Source organism: Spermophilus citellus (genome assembly GCF_964194105.1).
Source record: "Spermophilus citellus genome assembly, chromosome: 15".
Classification (NCBI taxonomy): Eukaryota; Metazoa; Chordata; class Mammalia; order Rodentia; family Sciuridae; genus Spermophilus; species Spermophilus citellus.
In genome coordinates, this window is record NC_138195.1 from 83,081,636 (window position 1) to 83,099,453 (window position 17,818).

The 17,818-nt window shown below is 32.5% G+C and overlaps 1 protein-coding gene across 1 annotated transcript in view; it reads left to right on the forward strand.

Annotated features, from left to right (window-relative positions):
* ATRNL1 (attractin like 1) overlaps positions 1-17,818 on the forward strand; it is a 716,619-nt gene that overhangs the window by 250,958 nt on the left and 447,843 nt on the right. Inside the window, exons 22-24 of the mRNA XM_081268108.1 lie at positions 5,442-5,536; positions 9,766-9,844; positions 11,521-11,678. Coding sequence (XP_081124234.1) covers positions 5,442-5,536; positions 9,766-9,844; positions 11,521-11,678 — 332 coding nt within the window. The remainder of the gene's footprint in view (positions 1-5,441; positions 5,537-9,765; positions 9,845-11,520; positions 11,679-17,818) is intronic.

Below are 17,818 nucleotides of genomic sequence, written 5' to 3' on the forward strand. Positions count from 1 at the left end.
ATACAGTAGTACAATAAATAGCTATCCACACATACATAAAACAGAGAGGGAAAAAGATATTGTAGCTTTTTGTAGGTAGATCTCCACAGGTAGGAAGAATGCTATAGATGTTTATTAAGGGTTCTATTAGAAGCTGGGGCTGTATGTAGCTCAGTGGTGGAGCGCCTGCCTCACACGTGTGAGGTACTGGGTTCGATCCTCAGTACCACATAAAAATAAATAAATAAAAATATTGTGTCTATCTACAACTAAAAAAAAATTTAAAAAGGCCTCTATAGATAACTTATTAGAAATTAAAATAATGCTTATTTGAACTTTCACATCATGACTTAAATATAGTCTTAAATATAGTCTCCCTATGTTGTAGAGTTGGAAATGCTAGGGGTAAGGTCTGGCAGCAATAGTGGACAATGAAATCAGATGGCCACTTGTCTTTGATGGCTATCAGATTTATTCCCAACATATGTCCTTGTTAGGATTTTGTGAAGGAGATTTTCTTTTTTCTTTTTTTTAATTGATTTTAGTTTTTAAAAATACAGGACAGTGGAATGTATTACAAAACTTATTACACTATAGAGCACATTTTTTCATATCTTTATATAAAGTATGTTCATGCCAATTCCTGTCTTTATACATGTACTTGGTTTTTTTTTTGCATTACAATTCTTATTACACATATATACCACAATTTTTCATATCTCTGTTTGTATATAAAGTAGGTTGACACCCAATTCGTGTCTTCATACATATACTTTAGATAATGATGTCCATCACATTCCACCATTCTTGCTAATCCCCTGTCTCCTCCCTCTCCCTTTCTCCCCTCTTCCCTATCTAGAATTCATTTATTCGTCCCATGTTCCCCCTCCCTACCTCACTACGAGTCAGCCTCCTTATATCAGAGAAAACATTCGGCATTTGTTTTTTTGGCGATTGGCTAACTTAACTTAGCATTATCATCTCCAGTGCCATCCATTTACCTGTGAATGCCATGATTTTATTTTCTTTTATTGCTGAGTAAAATTCCATTGTGTATATATATGCCACATTTTTTTATCCATTCATCCATTGAAGGGCATCTAGGTTGGCTCCACAGTTTAGTTGTTGTGAGTTGTGCTGCTGCTATAAACATTGATGTGGCTGTGTCCCTGTAGTATTTTCTAATGTGTTTGAGAGCTAACCCTTAAAATTGGCCTCTGAACAAAAACAGAGTATAAAAACCTCTAGTTAGATAAAATAATGTAAGGGTCCGGCGAAGCGTCGGAGAAAGAGACCACGGGACTAGCTTCATGCAATGGCAAGGGGGATTTTTATTAGAGGGACCCGTTCCAGCGCGCTGGGACTCTGTGCTCACTCAAGAAGGGAGTGCAGCCCAGAGCCCAGAGCAGAGGTCAAGCAGAGCTTAAGTACACTTTTGGAGAGGGCGGTGGGCTTTGCATACATCAGAACAAATCATCATGAGGCGCGGGAAAATTGAACAACAATTCTGAGACATGATTAGTCCATTCATTGGTGGGAACAGGTCGGGCGGGGGTGATTGGTCACTCCTAAGCGGGGTACACATTCAAACTGATTGGTCCTGGGGCCTATATGCGTACGTGCCATGTTACCTGGAGCCCTTAGCTATTAAACAACCAGGGAATCAATGGAGATATTTACTGAGCAGCTCCCGCATTGTCCTAACAACTTCACAGACATTACAGGTTCCGGGGATAGCAGGGGAATTGTTTACTTTTTAGGCCAGGCCTTGCAATCTAGAAGCTTTACAATGCCCTAGTCTTTTACACTTTAACTCAGACTTTTGCAGCTTAGAATCAGCTTAGAAATTTTACCCTTACAATAAGACTAATAAAAATATATTAACTTGGGTGTGCAGGATCAAGTATGAATTCATCATAAAACCATGATCTCAAAAATATAGAATTTTAAAAAAACAGATGTTCTAAGAAAATGACTTGGCTGTAATTAATAAAGGAGCATATAGTACATCTTTATCATATCAGAGTTCATTTTTTTGGCCCAGATTAGACTCAGTTCAGATATTCAGAGAATGTGAGGGTCCTGAAGTCCTCAGGTAAGGATTATCAAAAGACTTGTATACATGAGGTCATTCCATTTTTCCTCCCTGTGCTGCAGTGTTTATAGGGAGGAACTTATTAAGAAAGCAGGGTGGGGGCTGGGGATGTGGCTCAAGCGGTAGCACGCTTGCCTGGCATGTGTGCGGCCCCGGTTGGATCCTCAGCACCACATACCAACAAAGATGTTGTGTCCGCCGAGAACTAAAAAATAAATATTAAAAATTCTCTCTCTCTCTCCTCTCTCAATCTCTCTTTAAAAAAAAAAAAAAAAGAAAGAAAGAAAGCAGGGTGGTAGAGTGCAAGACCTTGCTTTGGTCTCAAGCCAGTTCTCTGCAAGCCTTGAAAGTCTTGATAGCTCTGTATGCTCTGTAATTTACATTTCAAATGTAATCCTTGTTGATGATAGAGATCTGGCAGAAGCTAAGAAGTAAGGGAAGCTGCTCTTTCAAGCTTGAGAGGCAAAACTTTATGCATAGGGCATTTTAACCATTTTTTTTTTCTTTTGTAAAATCAGTCTCTTAAGGTTTGGTCCTATATTTTATCCTCCAGAGACTTGTTTTCATCTCTCCACTTTGTAATCAGGCTAGGTTGGATGCACAAAATTATGACATATCCTTTTTTTAACTGTGATTATGTCATTTCACTGGCCTGGCAGCAGAAGAAAATGAGACACTTTTTGTGCATCTAGCTCCGAGAGCCTGTAGTGGCTAGCAGTTTCCACTTCTCCTTTTTGAGGACAAGGTTCCCCTCTGAACAAAGTAAAAATACCAATTTTTTCACTATGCAGGCTAGTGGTGAACCTGGCATAATGGCTGAGAATGAAGCTCCCATCTGAGTATGAGAAAACAGAACTCAGGTGACCATGCCAGAGAAAACTGCCCATTTCACTAGGGACATCTCCCTATGAGCTTCTGACAGTCCAGCAAACCTGTCTTTCACCACCTGGTTCTGCTAACTCTATTGCTGGCTCCTTGGCAGAATATCAAGGGCTTTGTTTGCCCCATGCCAAAGACCCTGGGAAATTCAGACTCAGAGGCATGACTGAACTCTCCTGCCACTATAAACTTCCAATGTAATAACTCATGGAAAAAAAGCCTATAATGGGGTGCATTTCTCTGCCCTGTGGGATAAAAGAATCCCCAGAGGGTATGGAGAACATCTAGTGATCGTTAGATGCTTAATACTCTTTTCCTAGAGGAGTTTACTTAAGGGGTGAATTGAATATGTCTCCTTTTTGCAGCCAAAGATGCTCCTAGAGCACACAGGAGCACAGAAACAACAATGGGAGTCCCTACAGGCTTGTAAAGGCTTAATATTCGAACAAAGTGTATGCAGGCATTTCCTTATGAACCAGTTCATGTCCCCATCACAACCCTAGAGTCTGAGCAGCTAGAGTCTGATCAGTGAGAGGAGAGGGGTGCTTGGGGAGGAGTGATTGTGGGGGAGGGCAGTATGGCTCATTTGGAGGTACATGTGTTTTGGGGCTTTTAATCAGTGCTGCTTTATCGACTAGTCACCACAGATATCCCATAAGGGCTGCAGGGAGAGGGAGTTGGGGGAGAAATCTTTGAGGTTCACCAGGGAGTGGTCTCGGCCAGATCCTTACAGTTGTCCCAACCCTTTGTCCATCTCCATGCATCCAACGGCACATTAGGATTAGAGACACTGTGTGCTCAGGCCAAATGCACTCTGAGCCTGGATAAGATAGTGAGAAACATTTGGCAAAATCCAACATGCCTGAATTACAGGATAGGTGATTTAGAAGCCACCTATGCCATGAAACCTGTAACCTGAGTCTTGAAGAATTGAGGCTTGTACTAACTGCATTTAATTAGCCAAGCAGTGCACATTATTGTCCTCCAGAAAGAAAGAAAGAGACAGAAAGACACAACTCAGAAAAATGTGGGGTGAATGCAAAGGAGCATACCTTGGTCATGATCCTGGATGAGTGCCCATTTGAAACCAGAGATGATACCAGTGTTGAAAATAAATCAAGATCCGGGTCCCAAATCCCCTGGTGCTGAAGAGTCAACACCAGAGAAACACTGGAGCAAGAGCAAAAGGTTTTATTTAAGGGATAGAACAGAGGGCTGATAGGGGGTGGGAGGCAGTCCTCCAGAGAGATAGAGTGAGACAGAGAAACGCAGAGTTCTCTACAGAGGAGGGGTTCCAAAGCTGGTGCCCAAGGGAGTGAGAGTGTTGTCCTGCCCCTTTTATAGATTTTAGATTTTACTTCTCATGCCCCCTCCTCCCATCCTGCCTACACGACCTAAAGGTGAAGTGATCCAAGGGTAGGAATGAAGCCACCCAGGGATACATATTAATAACTCCTGGCTATGATGAACAGGTAACCTTGGCAATAGGTTGGAGGAAGGGGATGTACTCTGGAGGTACTAGCATTTTATTTCCTTCAAGTCAGCCTGCATCTTCATTACCTACACTGACAGTCCTTTTGTCCAGGCCTCAAAATCACACTTGAATATGTGGTCAAAAATTTGATAGACAATGACTGGAGTTCGAGGAAACATTACTTAAAATAATTTAAAGCACTTATTACAATGCTGGCAGTTTGACATTATGAGTAGGACTCCACTTTGTGTGGCACATGAAATTTTGCAGATCCTATAACATTTTAATTCTTTATCTTGGTTTTAGCATGATGTATGGACAAAATTTAAAAATGTCTTTCCTGTGAATTGCTTTAATCTTAGTGCTCATCACATAATCATTTTAAAGTTGTTAAAGCTAATAATTATCACAAGATGAACAAGTAAATGAATGAGTGTATATAATGAAATATAATTATTAGAGTTCATGTTTTCAATGAATTAGAATTTTAGGAAAGTAGGATAACAGAAGTTCTATCTTTATGTCTATAGAATTTTAGCTGAAATAAAATGCACCAAAAGGTTAATTTCTTTTCTCTTTAGTATAAAATTATGGATGGCTTTTATTTTATTTTCTTACTTTTATACAGTTTCTAGAATGTCTGGTATTTGAAAAGTACTTTTGTAATCACAAAAAAAGAATTAAAAAATATAATTATTATGGTTATTCTGTTTTTTTAATTATAAACATTAATTGTACAAATAGATTTTTGAGGAATTAGGATGAACTGTATGTTTTGATGTTTATTGCTAGAGATAAAGATTTAAAAATGTCTCTTCTGTGAATTTCTTTAATCTTATGTGTTCATCAATAATCATTTTAAAATTGTTAAAGGTAATAATTATTTTGCTAGTCTTCAATAGGCTACTAGTATTTAATGAGGATAATTTTTAAATATAGTGTATATTTTCCATTAACTTTAGTTTTACAGTTTTTTAAAAGTGCATATGAGTACTCTATTTTTTTCCCCTGCAGACAGCCTTTTGATTGACTATCAGTTCACCTTCAGCTTGTTACAGGAAGATGATCGCCACCATACCGCCATAAACTTCATAGCAAACCCAGAACAGGTGAGGAAATGGTGTCTTTATAATATAATTATACTGGGATCAAGTGATACAACTTTTATGTTTTTAATTGTGACTTTCCTCATTATCAAAGTGTCAAATTTTAGGGATGTTATAGAAAAAACTAATCCTATGAATTTTTCTTTTCATACAATTTAAGTGTCTTTTTAATTCAGAAAATTTGTATTTCATATTATTGCAAATGTTCCTATTTTTAAGTTATGTATTATTTGTATGTTTACTTTTATAACAATTTATGATCATAAATATGCAGTCAAAATCAGAGTAGTCTCTTTTGAAAGAGACTACAAATTTGAAACCTACAAATCAAAGCATGATTTTAAAACGTATTTTTTCCCTTACACCATTCCATAGTAGTAGATTTTCATTGTCATTTTTCTAAATCCACTGGTTTTGCTGAGCTGTACAGTGCTCACTTCGTCAGTGATATAATTTTACAACCTTAGGAAGTTTAAATGTATGAAAATTTAATTATAAATTTTAATATAAATGTATCAGTTTAAGGAAAGGATTTAAGTTTGTCATGAAATAACACATATATTAATATCCATTTGAGATTTTATAAGTTAAAAAGCCTAAGGAATAGAAATATCAACCATATAGCTTATTTCTATGGAATTTTAATTTTGGAAACAAAAATAACTAATTTAAAAATGAGTACATTATAAATATACATTTTTATTTATATATTAATCCACATTATGTATTAGTATTCAAGAGGTGAAACATCTAAATATATTCTGAAAATTTTGAGCTCCTTTTCTTTAAAACCTGTCTGCCTTACCACTGTCCCAAAGTGGTTGGACCAACTGGAACCTCAAAAATATGAGCCAAAATAAGCTTAATAAAGTGATTGCGTCAGATGTTTATAATAGTAAAGAATGTACTCTAACAAATGACCAAACCATCTTTAAAACATGCATAAAGATGAACCTGTGCTGTATAACTTTTCTCTTTAGTAAGTACTTAAGTCCTCCTTCAGATTAGTGCCTTCAATAACGCAAATACGTATTTTTCTCTAGGCACTGGACAAACACCAATATTAAAAGTATATATATATATATTAAAAGTATATATATATATATATACTTTTAATATATATATATAATTATATATATATATATATATAGTTTTTTATCATGATATTTTAGAGGTTATGTCTTTGAATCATACATGTAAGCAAATACATATGTAGTTTAAAAATATCTTATTCATGTAATAGACCCAGCAAACAATAAATTTGAAATGAAAACAGTAAAAAATGTCATTAGAATTACTGATAAATTATATAATTTCTTAAAGTTTCCTTTTCTAGTTAAATAGGATCTTGCCTTCCCACAATAAAAGGTTTATTCTGTTACTCCTTATTCCCTAGGGTTTTGTTGTTGTTTTTTGATACTAGTGATTAAACCTAGAGGGACTTTACCACCGAGCTATATCCCAGGCCATTTTATTTTTATTTTGAGACAGGGTCTCACTAAGTTGCTTAGGGTCTTACCAAGTTCCTGAGGCTGGCCTTGAACTTGGTGATCTTCTGGTCTCACACTCCTGAGTTGCTGGGATTACAAGTGTGAGCCACCACACTTAACTATTCCCTAGGTTTAAGGAATTCTTGGAAATACATTTAAGGTTTTGATGTTTAAATGGTTTTTATAGATATTTTAAAGATATTTTATTTCAAATACAATCCTGTCTGCACTATGTGTTTCTATAAAAATACGTTAATAATGTCAGCAAGTATATTATCAATGTGTAGGTATTTAGAAGTCCATTTTAATCCATTGGCTGCTTTTTATTGTGGTAAATATATAAATTAATTTACCATTTTAACTACTCACTTTGTAGGTGTGCAGTTTTGTAGCATTACATATAATTATAGGTCCAGGGATGTGGCTCAGCAGTAGAGGGCTCATCTAGCACATTTGAGGCCCTGGGTCCGATCCTCAACACCACATAAAAATAAATAAAATAAAGGTATTGTGTCCAACTACAACTAAAAAAGAAAAAAAAAATATATATATATATATAATCATAATGGGGCTGGGGTTACGGCTCACTGGTTGAGTACTTGGCTAGCATATGTGAGGCACTGGGTTTGATTCTCAGGACTGCATATAAAATAAAATAAATAAAGGTCCATCAATGACTAAAAAAAAAAGAAATATAGTTATAATATACAGTCATTGCCACTATCCATTTCTAGAATCTTCTCATTTGTCTCTAATACAAAGTCTGTCCATTGTGAAAATTCTTCATTTTCCCTTCCCCAGCTCCTAGTACCTTTATTGTACTTTCTGTCTCTGACTTTTCTTGTCCTAGGTATCTCATAATGAGATAATCATGCTGTATTTGTCCCTTTGTATCTGGCTTATTGTACTTAATGTAATGTTTTTAGGATTCAAGCATGCTATAACAGAATCAGAGTTTCATTCTTTACCATTTCTTGATTGTTAATAGTAATTGCAAATATGTGGGGTGTTTTGAGTATATAAGAAATTTAAATCCAGTGAGATATTTGACTCAATAGTAATATTCCTCCCAATATCACCCATGATGTCATATATGCATGATCAGATTGCTACAGTTTCAGTGTGTTCCTTTATCATCCCTAGTGCTTTAAGATGTCCCAGCTTTCACTTAAAAAATATAGTATGCATATATATTTTTTAATATATATGCATATATATGTATTAAATATATATATGCATATGTATGTGTGTGTATATATATATATTTGCATATATATAATATTTAGTTATAGTTGGACACAATACCTTTATTTATTTTTATGTGGTAATGAGAATAGAACCCAGGACCTTGCATGTGCTAGGTGAGCATTGTAGTGTGGAGCCACAACCCCAGCCCCAAGCTTTCACTTTTACTGTTTGTTATCTTGCCAATTGAATCCAAGATCCCAGACACATGTTCTGATGCTAAACTATCATGAGAAGTGTCACAAGAATGCTTGTGACATCATTTTGTGTTAGTCATCTTTAATTAAGGATATATTCACCTGGGAATAATCTCTAATATTAATATTGGGTTATAGATCAAGGTTTCCTACTTATTCTATAAAAAAAATAGTAACAAACAGCAGATGTCTTGGTTATTTTATTCATTTTCTTGCATTTTAACAACAGGCTTAAGTTCAACCCACTGTTGACCACTTCTAGTCAGTCTTTCATATGAGCAGTTTCTTAAGTAGGTTTTTGAATCACATTATTGAACTCACCTACATTCTTAATGATGGATTTAATAATTTTCTCACTTGAATCAAACTGTGAAATATGATATATTAAGAACTATGTAATGTTTTGAACGATCAACAATAAAAAAAATAATTTTCTGGGATAACCATAGAATTATATCTTTTGGAACAGCATTGAAAAAAAAAACACCCTAAGTGGTTTTCATAGGGTTTCAGTTATGGCATATATTAATGCATCAAACAACTTTAATCTCAATATTACATGGTCCATAATACCTATTTCAATAATACCTAAACTTGGAGTTTATAGAGGATAAACTGAAAATACAAGAGATTTGTAGTTTTTTTATCAATTGGAAATCTTGTATAACCTTTACGACAAGTTATTTTCATATTTAATCTTGCACATGATAATGTGCAAACAATTATGAAGAGAGCTTCAAGAGAAAATAGGATTTATGCTTCCTAGGGACACATTGTTTCTAACATGTGTTGCTTTTATAAAAATAGCGATTATTTTTGAGTCATATCATTGAGAGTTTAAAAAATTCCACCCCTTCTAGATAGAGATTGATGAGCAAGTGCTCCTTCTTAATCCCCTGGTTCTCTGGCTGAAGATGAAGAAAAAGAGAAAGAAAATGAAGGCATTCTGTTTCCCCATATCTAATATTATTGATGACACCTACCTATCTTCATGATGGCTGGAGCCTTGCTTTTTTTTTTTCATGCTCCCTTCTTGCAAGAGGTCATTATATCTCCATTTTATTCAAAAGTCCAAGTCATAGTAGAGAAGATAAATGAAGAGCTCTAAATCTTACTCTGAAATTTTTTACAGACTTTTTTTCATTTAAAAATCATGAATGACATCTATACCTATTCAGTTGAATATTTACATAATATATGGTTTGAAAAACATAGCATAGACAAATACAATTAGTAGACTAAATCATATGTATTTTGCTATGCTTTAAATGTTTTAACTTTTATATTTTCTTTCTTGTAGTCAAACAAAAATTTGGATATTTCAATTAATGCATCAAACAACTTTAATCTCAATATTACATGGTCCGTTGGCTCAACAGGTAAAAAAATTTTTGTGTTATTTCTCTTTCAGATAAGCTTCTATATTGAAGTTCTGTTCACTTAGCTAAATCAAATAAAAATTATATACTATAGTCATTGTGTGAGTATTGATAAAGATAATAAATAGCAACATAAATCAAACTTACTTTGTTACCTTTTACCCTTATTCAATTAAAATTAGATGGCTAAAAATATACAGTTCTTAATTATTTTTAAATGGCCATGTTATAAAATGCTGTGATTTTAATTAATATAGATTAATGACTGAAACTATGTTTAGTTATTAACCTTAATATTGAAACTGTTTAGTTATTAACCTTAATATTTACATAAAACAATGAAATTCTTCTATGTATGCTGATAAAAATAGTAACTAATCTACTGTTTTCAAGCTTAGAAATATACTTCTTGTCAGCTTTAGTGCTAAGAGGAAATCAAGAAAAGACTGCACAAAATGTCTTCCATAGTAAGGCTTTCAGTTGAAAATTCTGACTTTTGAAAAGTGTTAACTATGAAAAAGTTTAAACTTCTATGTTAAATTGTGAAATTTTATGCTCATTTTTCACTACTTATGTGGGAGATGAATCCAAGAATATACATTTTAAAAATCCAAGAATATACATTTTAAGGTGATTTTGCAATACTAAATTGAAAATTAATTCATTTACTTAGAATACTAATTCTAATTACTTCTAATATTTATTAAGGTGGAACTCTTGCTAAGATTGCTTGAAACACTTTGTTACATTTGGTTAACTTCATTGAATACTTATTGAGTGACCAATATGTGTTTAACTAATTGAGCATTTAGCTAATGTTTTAAATTATGGCCTTCTCCCAATATATTTAAATTAGTGATGTTCAATTTGTGGTAAGTCAAATAAATTGATTTTTTTCCATTTTTTAATTGGATTGAGACATGTGAAAATATGGTCCAATTTGTTTGGAAATCTCTGTGAAGTAGTAGTTAGTAAAAGAAGCTCAGTTTCTGGAGCCATATATGCCTGAGTTCCAAAGAAGAATTTGCTGGTAGTAGCTAATAAATTTCGAGCTACTGCTTTAATCTTTCTGAGGTTCGGGTTTCAAATTGAAAAATAAAGATTATACTTATGGGATACAATTTATTATTAGAAAAGAATATAAAATTTTGAAGTCAGTCTGCTACATAGCATTTGATTAGTGGTAGTATTTTTTTATTTCTTTAAGATTGATTGATTATAGATTGTTAGGTTGTAAAATCTTTTAATGATTTACAGATCATTATTTACTCTTTTATGTTATGAATTCAGGGGCACTTAACCACTGAACCACATCCCCAGTTGCTGAGGCTGGCTTTAAACTCTTGATCCTCTTGCCTCAGTATGTGCCATTTTTTAAAGTAATTTTTTTAAGGTGGAGACCATTTTTTAAAAATTCTAATTTGTTATGTATGACAGTAAAATGCATCACAATTCATATTACACATATAGAGCAAAAGTAATACTGATACTAAATCTATTCCCATTAAATTTATGTTAAACTTTTCTACTTTGTCATTCAGAATGAAAAATATGAATGTATATTGATAGTCTTTTTATAAGAGCAATTATAAAATTAAATGTATTATATGTATATAAATTAATAAAGATTCCTGTTTCCTAATATGACTTATATAAATTTGTTATTTATGTTTTAGCTGGAACAATATCTGGGGAAGAGACTCCTATAGTTTCCAAGACTAATATAAAGGAATACAGAGATAGTTTTTCCTATGAAAAATTTAACTTCAGAAGCAATCCTAACATTACATTCTATGTATATGTCAGCAACTTTTCCTGGCCCATTAAAATACAGGTGAGTGTTAAAGAGTATTTGTTTCCAATGATTACTGAATATTTTCATTACAAAAGGGTACTCTTTTTGTCCAAAATGAAGATATATTACTGACTTGAACAATACTAAGGGATATAAAAGATGGTTTGTACAATTCCACTTGAAATTATTAGCTATTTTTAGTAATTTATTTTTGCTATAGCCTACTAAACATAATTTAATCTTTCATTAAAGATTTAAGGTGATCAGTATTGGTAGTTACTTCTTTAAGACCCACAAACACTCATAATTGATTTCTTCATCTGTATTGTGTTTCATATGTTTCACTTTTATTATGGTTAGAGGTAGGCTATTGATAGGTTCCAATTTATTTCTAGGTAACATTTGGATGTTGTTTCTGTCTAAAATAGTCAAGGCTTGTGCTCCTACTCTGTGCTTTCATGAAAGAAATGTTGATATTAGAGTTTGCCCATTCATTTATTTCTTTAAGATTGATTGATTTTAGATTGTTAGGTTGTAAAATCTTTTAAAGATTTACAGATCTTTTATGTTAATAATAGACAGCTTATCTCCTGTGACTAGAAGTACTTTCATGTTTCACTTGTGCTAATTTCTATGTGATCATCTATTGGAGGGTAAATGATTTTTAAAATCATACATTTATGGAAAACATTCTTTCTGTAAATTTGATGTATCACCTAAATAAAGGAAACTTAAATGTTCAGAAATTAGTGTAAATTACTATCCAGTAAATTTAGTTATGGGAATTAATTTGAGATTTTTTTTCTAAATTATTAGTGATTGACTTAGATATTGATAGAAGAATATCAGAAATATTTCCATGAAATCTTTCAAAAACATAACAACATTGAGGATGTATAATTTATTTTCTAGGATTCATACACAAGTATCGATCAAATTTCAGTTATTCAGTTTATGATTGAAGGAAAGAAAGACTCATCTATAGAGATTACTGAGTAGTAATGAAAATTGGTATGATTGTTTTAATTTTAAATTTTCCATAGTTTAATTTTGATCATGCAATTATACTTTAAATTATGTATTTACTTTACAATATACATAAATATTTAATGGTTAGAAATTAACTTTGTAGATTGGGTTTTCTTTTAGAATATACTTATAATCTCTTAATAGATCAAACTAGAATTTTTATAATGAAATTTGAATATACCCTTCCAATATACAATATAGGAATATACAACATGGAAAATAATTGGGACAGCCAACATATGTAGAGCCTAATTCCTATTATTATTATACTGTTTTGAGGAACAGAATAATATTACATAAGTGCTGAGGAATATAATAAAGCATGTAATGTTTATTTAAAGGCCTTAACAATCAAGCAATTATTATGCATAAAATAGTAATATTATAATACACAGTTTTAAAAATTAATTTTATGTTACTTGACCTTTTTTATCTCCTATGTAGAAAGAGTTATTCTGATTTTAAATATCTTCCTGGGAATATCTGAGGTGCAAAGGATCAAGTCTTCAGTTTTGTTGAATTTCAAATTTTAGTAAAACATTTAGATAAAGGAGTTCTATAAACTATTAACACATAAGCTATAATTTTAGAATTCTAGGAAGATTCTTAGATTTTTCGAATATTGAAAGCCTAAATATGTAATTGAAAGTCAATAAATGTCAACACAATTAATCTTAGAAATGTACCAATTTTTCCATACTTCATTTTTTTCACCTTTTTCTTTTTTTTTTTTTTAGTATTTAATAATGAATACTGACAGGTTCTCATCTTAAAGCTCTGTAGAGTATTCCTCAGAATATTGCCATGTAGAGTTTAACAACCTAGTATTAAAAATAATTCAAATAGCTTTGTGAAAACATAAAGAGAATAGGCCTTTCATGTTTTTTCCATTTTATCTTATTTTTGAGAAAACTGGAATGGTGTTTTTAATTTAGAATAATCAGATTCTACATGTTCTTTCCAATATCCTTTAAAATATATATATATATATATATATATATATATATATATATTTATTTTATATATATATATTTTAAAATATATATATATATATTTTAAACCTTTGTTTAAAATATAAACGAACACAATACCTTTGTTTATTTATTTATTTGTATATGGTGCTGAGGATCGAACCCAGTGCCCCATACTTGCAAGATAAGCGCTCTGCCACTGAGCCACAATCCCAGTCCCTCCAATATTCTTGACTTGTTCATAACAGCAAAGTAGAATGTGTCATAATATGTAGTAGAATGTGAAGTTTACATTATTTATTATGTTTATGTTTTAAGGACTATCTCATTTCACTTTTATATTTTTAATGTTTTTTATAAAACATTCTTTTAAATTATATCAGTCCTGAGGAATATAATAATTATATAATATATTATATTATGTCCTGGGGAATATAATGAAGCATGTAACTCTTACCATAGAGCTTGATGACCTTTTTACTTACCCCACATAATCAAGATATTGTCGACTCACGTATCCTGGAAGCCTCCCTCACACATTCATTGTGGGTCATTGTCCCTCCCGTAACTACCATTGTCCTTACAACCATGAATGACTTTTGTCTGATTTTGAACTTCACATGAGTGGTACCATATAGTATGTACTGTGCTAGAAAGAAGGTTTATTACTTTCACTATTATATATGTGAAATCATTCATGTTATATGTATGGAATTCTAGTTTTAAAAAATGTGTCTACAATAAGAATGAAATATATTTTTGTACACAAATATTAACTATTTAGAAATATGAGGGATAGATCCCCTTAAAATTTATATTTTTTTAATTTTTTAGTTTTAGTAGTTGACATTTATTTTAATTTTATGTGGTGCTGAGAATGGGTAATATGCACTAATAAACTATCCATTTTACATAGGAAAGTGCATATTACCCATAATTTCTCCCTCAAGAGAAATACATTACTCATCTCTTAATTGAAAAATTAATCCCAGATTCTTTCTGTAACAAAAATGAATTTGTATAGTAAATTGTGTTATCTTTGTAAGATACACAAATCACATATGACTAACAAAAGGTACAGTAAACAAAATGAAAGATAAGAATAAATCATCATGTTTGCAATAGGCAGAAAGCTGTCAGTTCCAGCAGTTTTCAGTTATATGAATTGCTTGACACTGGTGACTGGGCATAGCTGCTGTAAGAAGTGAAGTTTCTTGGTCTCATCAGCACAACATACAATTAGTCACCATCTAAAATCTTAGTGAATGAGTTCACCTGACAAATGTAAGTCATCTCTCTAACCCACTGTACCAGGAAAATGAGAGAAAAAGAAATTTACTTACAAAGGTCTTTTGGACTTCTATACTAGAAAGTATGGGATTAGGATTCCCCGCTCCAATAAGAAAAAAAAAAATTGAAGAAAGTTATTCCTGTTGAAGAAGGAGATATTTTCTGGTGACCAAAAGTTACAAATATCCATTATCTTGAGTAATCTTAATAAAAGCATATCAATATATAGAGAGTAAGAATATTTTTTTGGAATTAATATTTGTTTATTTTTGGAAATTGTCCTAGGTTTGACTAGGAAAAATGCAATTGCTATTGAAAGTGAGAAAAGAGACTTACTGTTTTAAAGTATGCATTTAATTAATTTGGTACAAGGGAAATTGCATGCACAATTCCCATAATGCCCATCTATAATGTGATATTCTTATCTTGGTCCATAGGTCAAAATTGTTTTCTCAATTTCCTTTTTTTGCATTACAATTCTTAATACACATATATACCACAATTTTTCTTATCTTTGTTTGTATATAAGGTATGTTGGCACCCAATACAAGTCTTCATACATGTACTTTGTATAATGATGACCATCACATCTCCATATGATCAATGTTATCCCATAAAAACGAAGTAACAGCAATAAAGCTAGAGTTATTTCAAGTGGCAAAATGATGCTTCAAGTTCTATGTACAATAATGGGGTAGTTTCCAGAAGGGTCCATAAGTTCAGGCTGCTTACCACACACCTCACTTTTCCTTCTAGGTACCTCTATATTGTTTTACTTCACCTGCTGTATCATAAGCTCCTTAAGCATAGAGTCCATGTGACATACAGCTTCACATGTTCAGAAGCAACGGAACATATTTCATGTATTTGTTTAAGAGAAAGAATGATGAAAGTCCATTATTAGTTGTGAGATCTTGAGTCCTATCCTCTGTATGTTGGTTTCCTCATTTGTAAAATGCTGACAGCTACAGCCTCCAATGCTGAAGATTAAATGAGATCATATATATGAGGTACTTAGCACATGGCCTGATGCATTGAGTTCTCAATAAATGTTAGCCGTTTATTTTATTATCATGATTAACATTAAAATTTCAATAGGTACATTAAGGTAGAGGGTTTCCTTGCTGACCAAAAGTGCAGTGGTAAATGAGGGTTAGATATGATCAATGTTATCCCATAAAAACGAAGTAACAGCAATAAAGCTAGAGTCATTTCAACTGGCAAACAAACAAACAAACAAACCCCCCAAAACAAACAAACAAAAAACCAAACCAGTTCCTATGATACCTTCAACGAAAATTCTCCATTTACAGTTAATATGACTGGAATTTTTTTTTAAAGTCTCAGTACTTTGATTTCTTCCCTTGTAAAATTAGAGATGATAATAGCGCCTGCCTTTACTAAATTCTCCTGCTGAGTAACATATTACCACAATTTTATCAATTGAAAACTTTACCTTTTGTCTATTTCATAGTTTCTGTAGGTATGGAATCTGGATGAGAGGTACCTGAGTCCTCTGTTCATTGTTTCATAAGGCTTAAAGGATGGCATCAGTGAGGTTAGAATCTCCTTTGAAGCAGGAGGATGCGTTCCAAGCTCACTAGTTATTGGCAGGGTTTAGTTCCTTGGTTCTGTAGCACTGGGATCCTTTTTCTTGCTGTCAACCAGGAGCTGCTCTTAGCTCCAAAAAGCTGTTGCCATGGGTCCTCTCCACAACATGACGCTGAACTTCTTCAGGTTCAGTGGTACAATCTCTTTTTACTTTACATCTCTCAGATCTATTGAAGTGAAGTTTATTGATACAATCAGAGGCGTGACAATTCCATCATTTTCACTAGGAGTGCTTTTCCGTTGTATACTCTTGATTCCACTTACACTCAGAGGAGAAGAACTATACAGGAATGTACCCCATGGGATGATATCTTGAGGACCATCTTAAAATTCTACCTATCACAATGTCATGGAATAGTCAGGCAGGTTAAAAAGGTAACACATGTAAAATAAAATGTATAGGAAGTCACTAAAATAAAATGTATAGGTTAGTCACTTTTATCCATTTTGCCTTCTACTATTTCTTCCAGTCTATTTTCTTTGACATTCTGAGATTATTTGACTGATCACACTTTGATTTCTGTTTTCCATATCTTTTAGCTTTTCTTTTACATTTTGTTTCTTCTCTACCCCCCACCTCAACTCTTTTTATTTCTCTTCAGTCTTGTATTCTAGTATGTTAATTTGTTATATTCATATATCAATTCATTCTATTCTTTGTTGTAAAATATTTTTGTTTTTTCTTCTGTATTTCTCATATTTTCCCTTATGTTTCTTAGTAGATTTATGAGGATAACTTAAAATTCTTGGGTAAATTCTTGGTCCTAGGGAGACCGGTACTCTAAAAAGTAAAAGTTAGATGGGATGGGATGTAAAAAAATCCCCAAAATATATTTTCAGAGCACTAGAATTTGAAAGCTGTAACTTTCAAACTTATAGTTCAACTCAGGCATAGTTTTACTCTAAAATTTTTTGTCCATCTACCTTAATCTTTGCCTTCAGATGTTGAATAACATTTCAGAGAACATGCTTTATTTCAATACATTATAAGCATATAGAAGATACTCAGTACTGGTTGCCACGTATTAACAGGGACATTGACAAATTGAAATGCATCCAGAAAAGGTAAACTGTATCAGGGAATAATATCATAAGAAGATTGACGAAATTAGAATTTTTACATAGAATAGAGTTTTAATTCTTTATATGTATCTGTAGAGAGTGGGATCAAAGTTAGCCAATAGATATTATTGAGAAATAGATTGCAATCTGAGATAGAATTTCTAGTGGATAGAGCTGTCCAAAAGAATGACAGGTTTAATAATGAGCTCTGCCTTA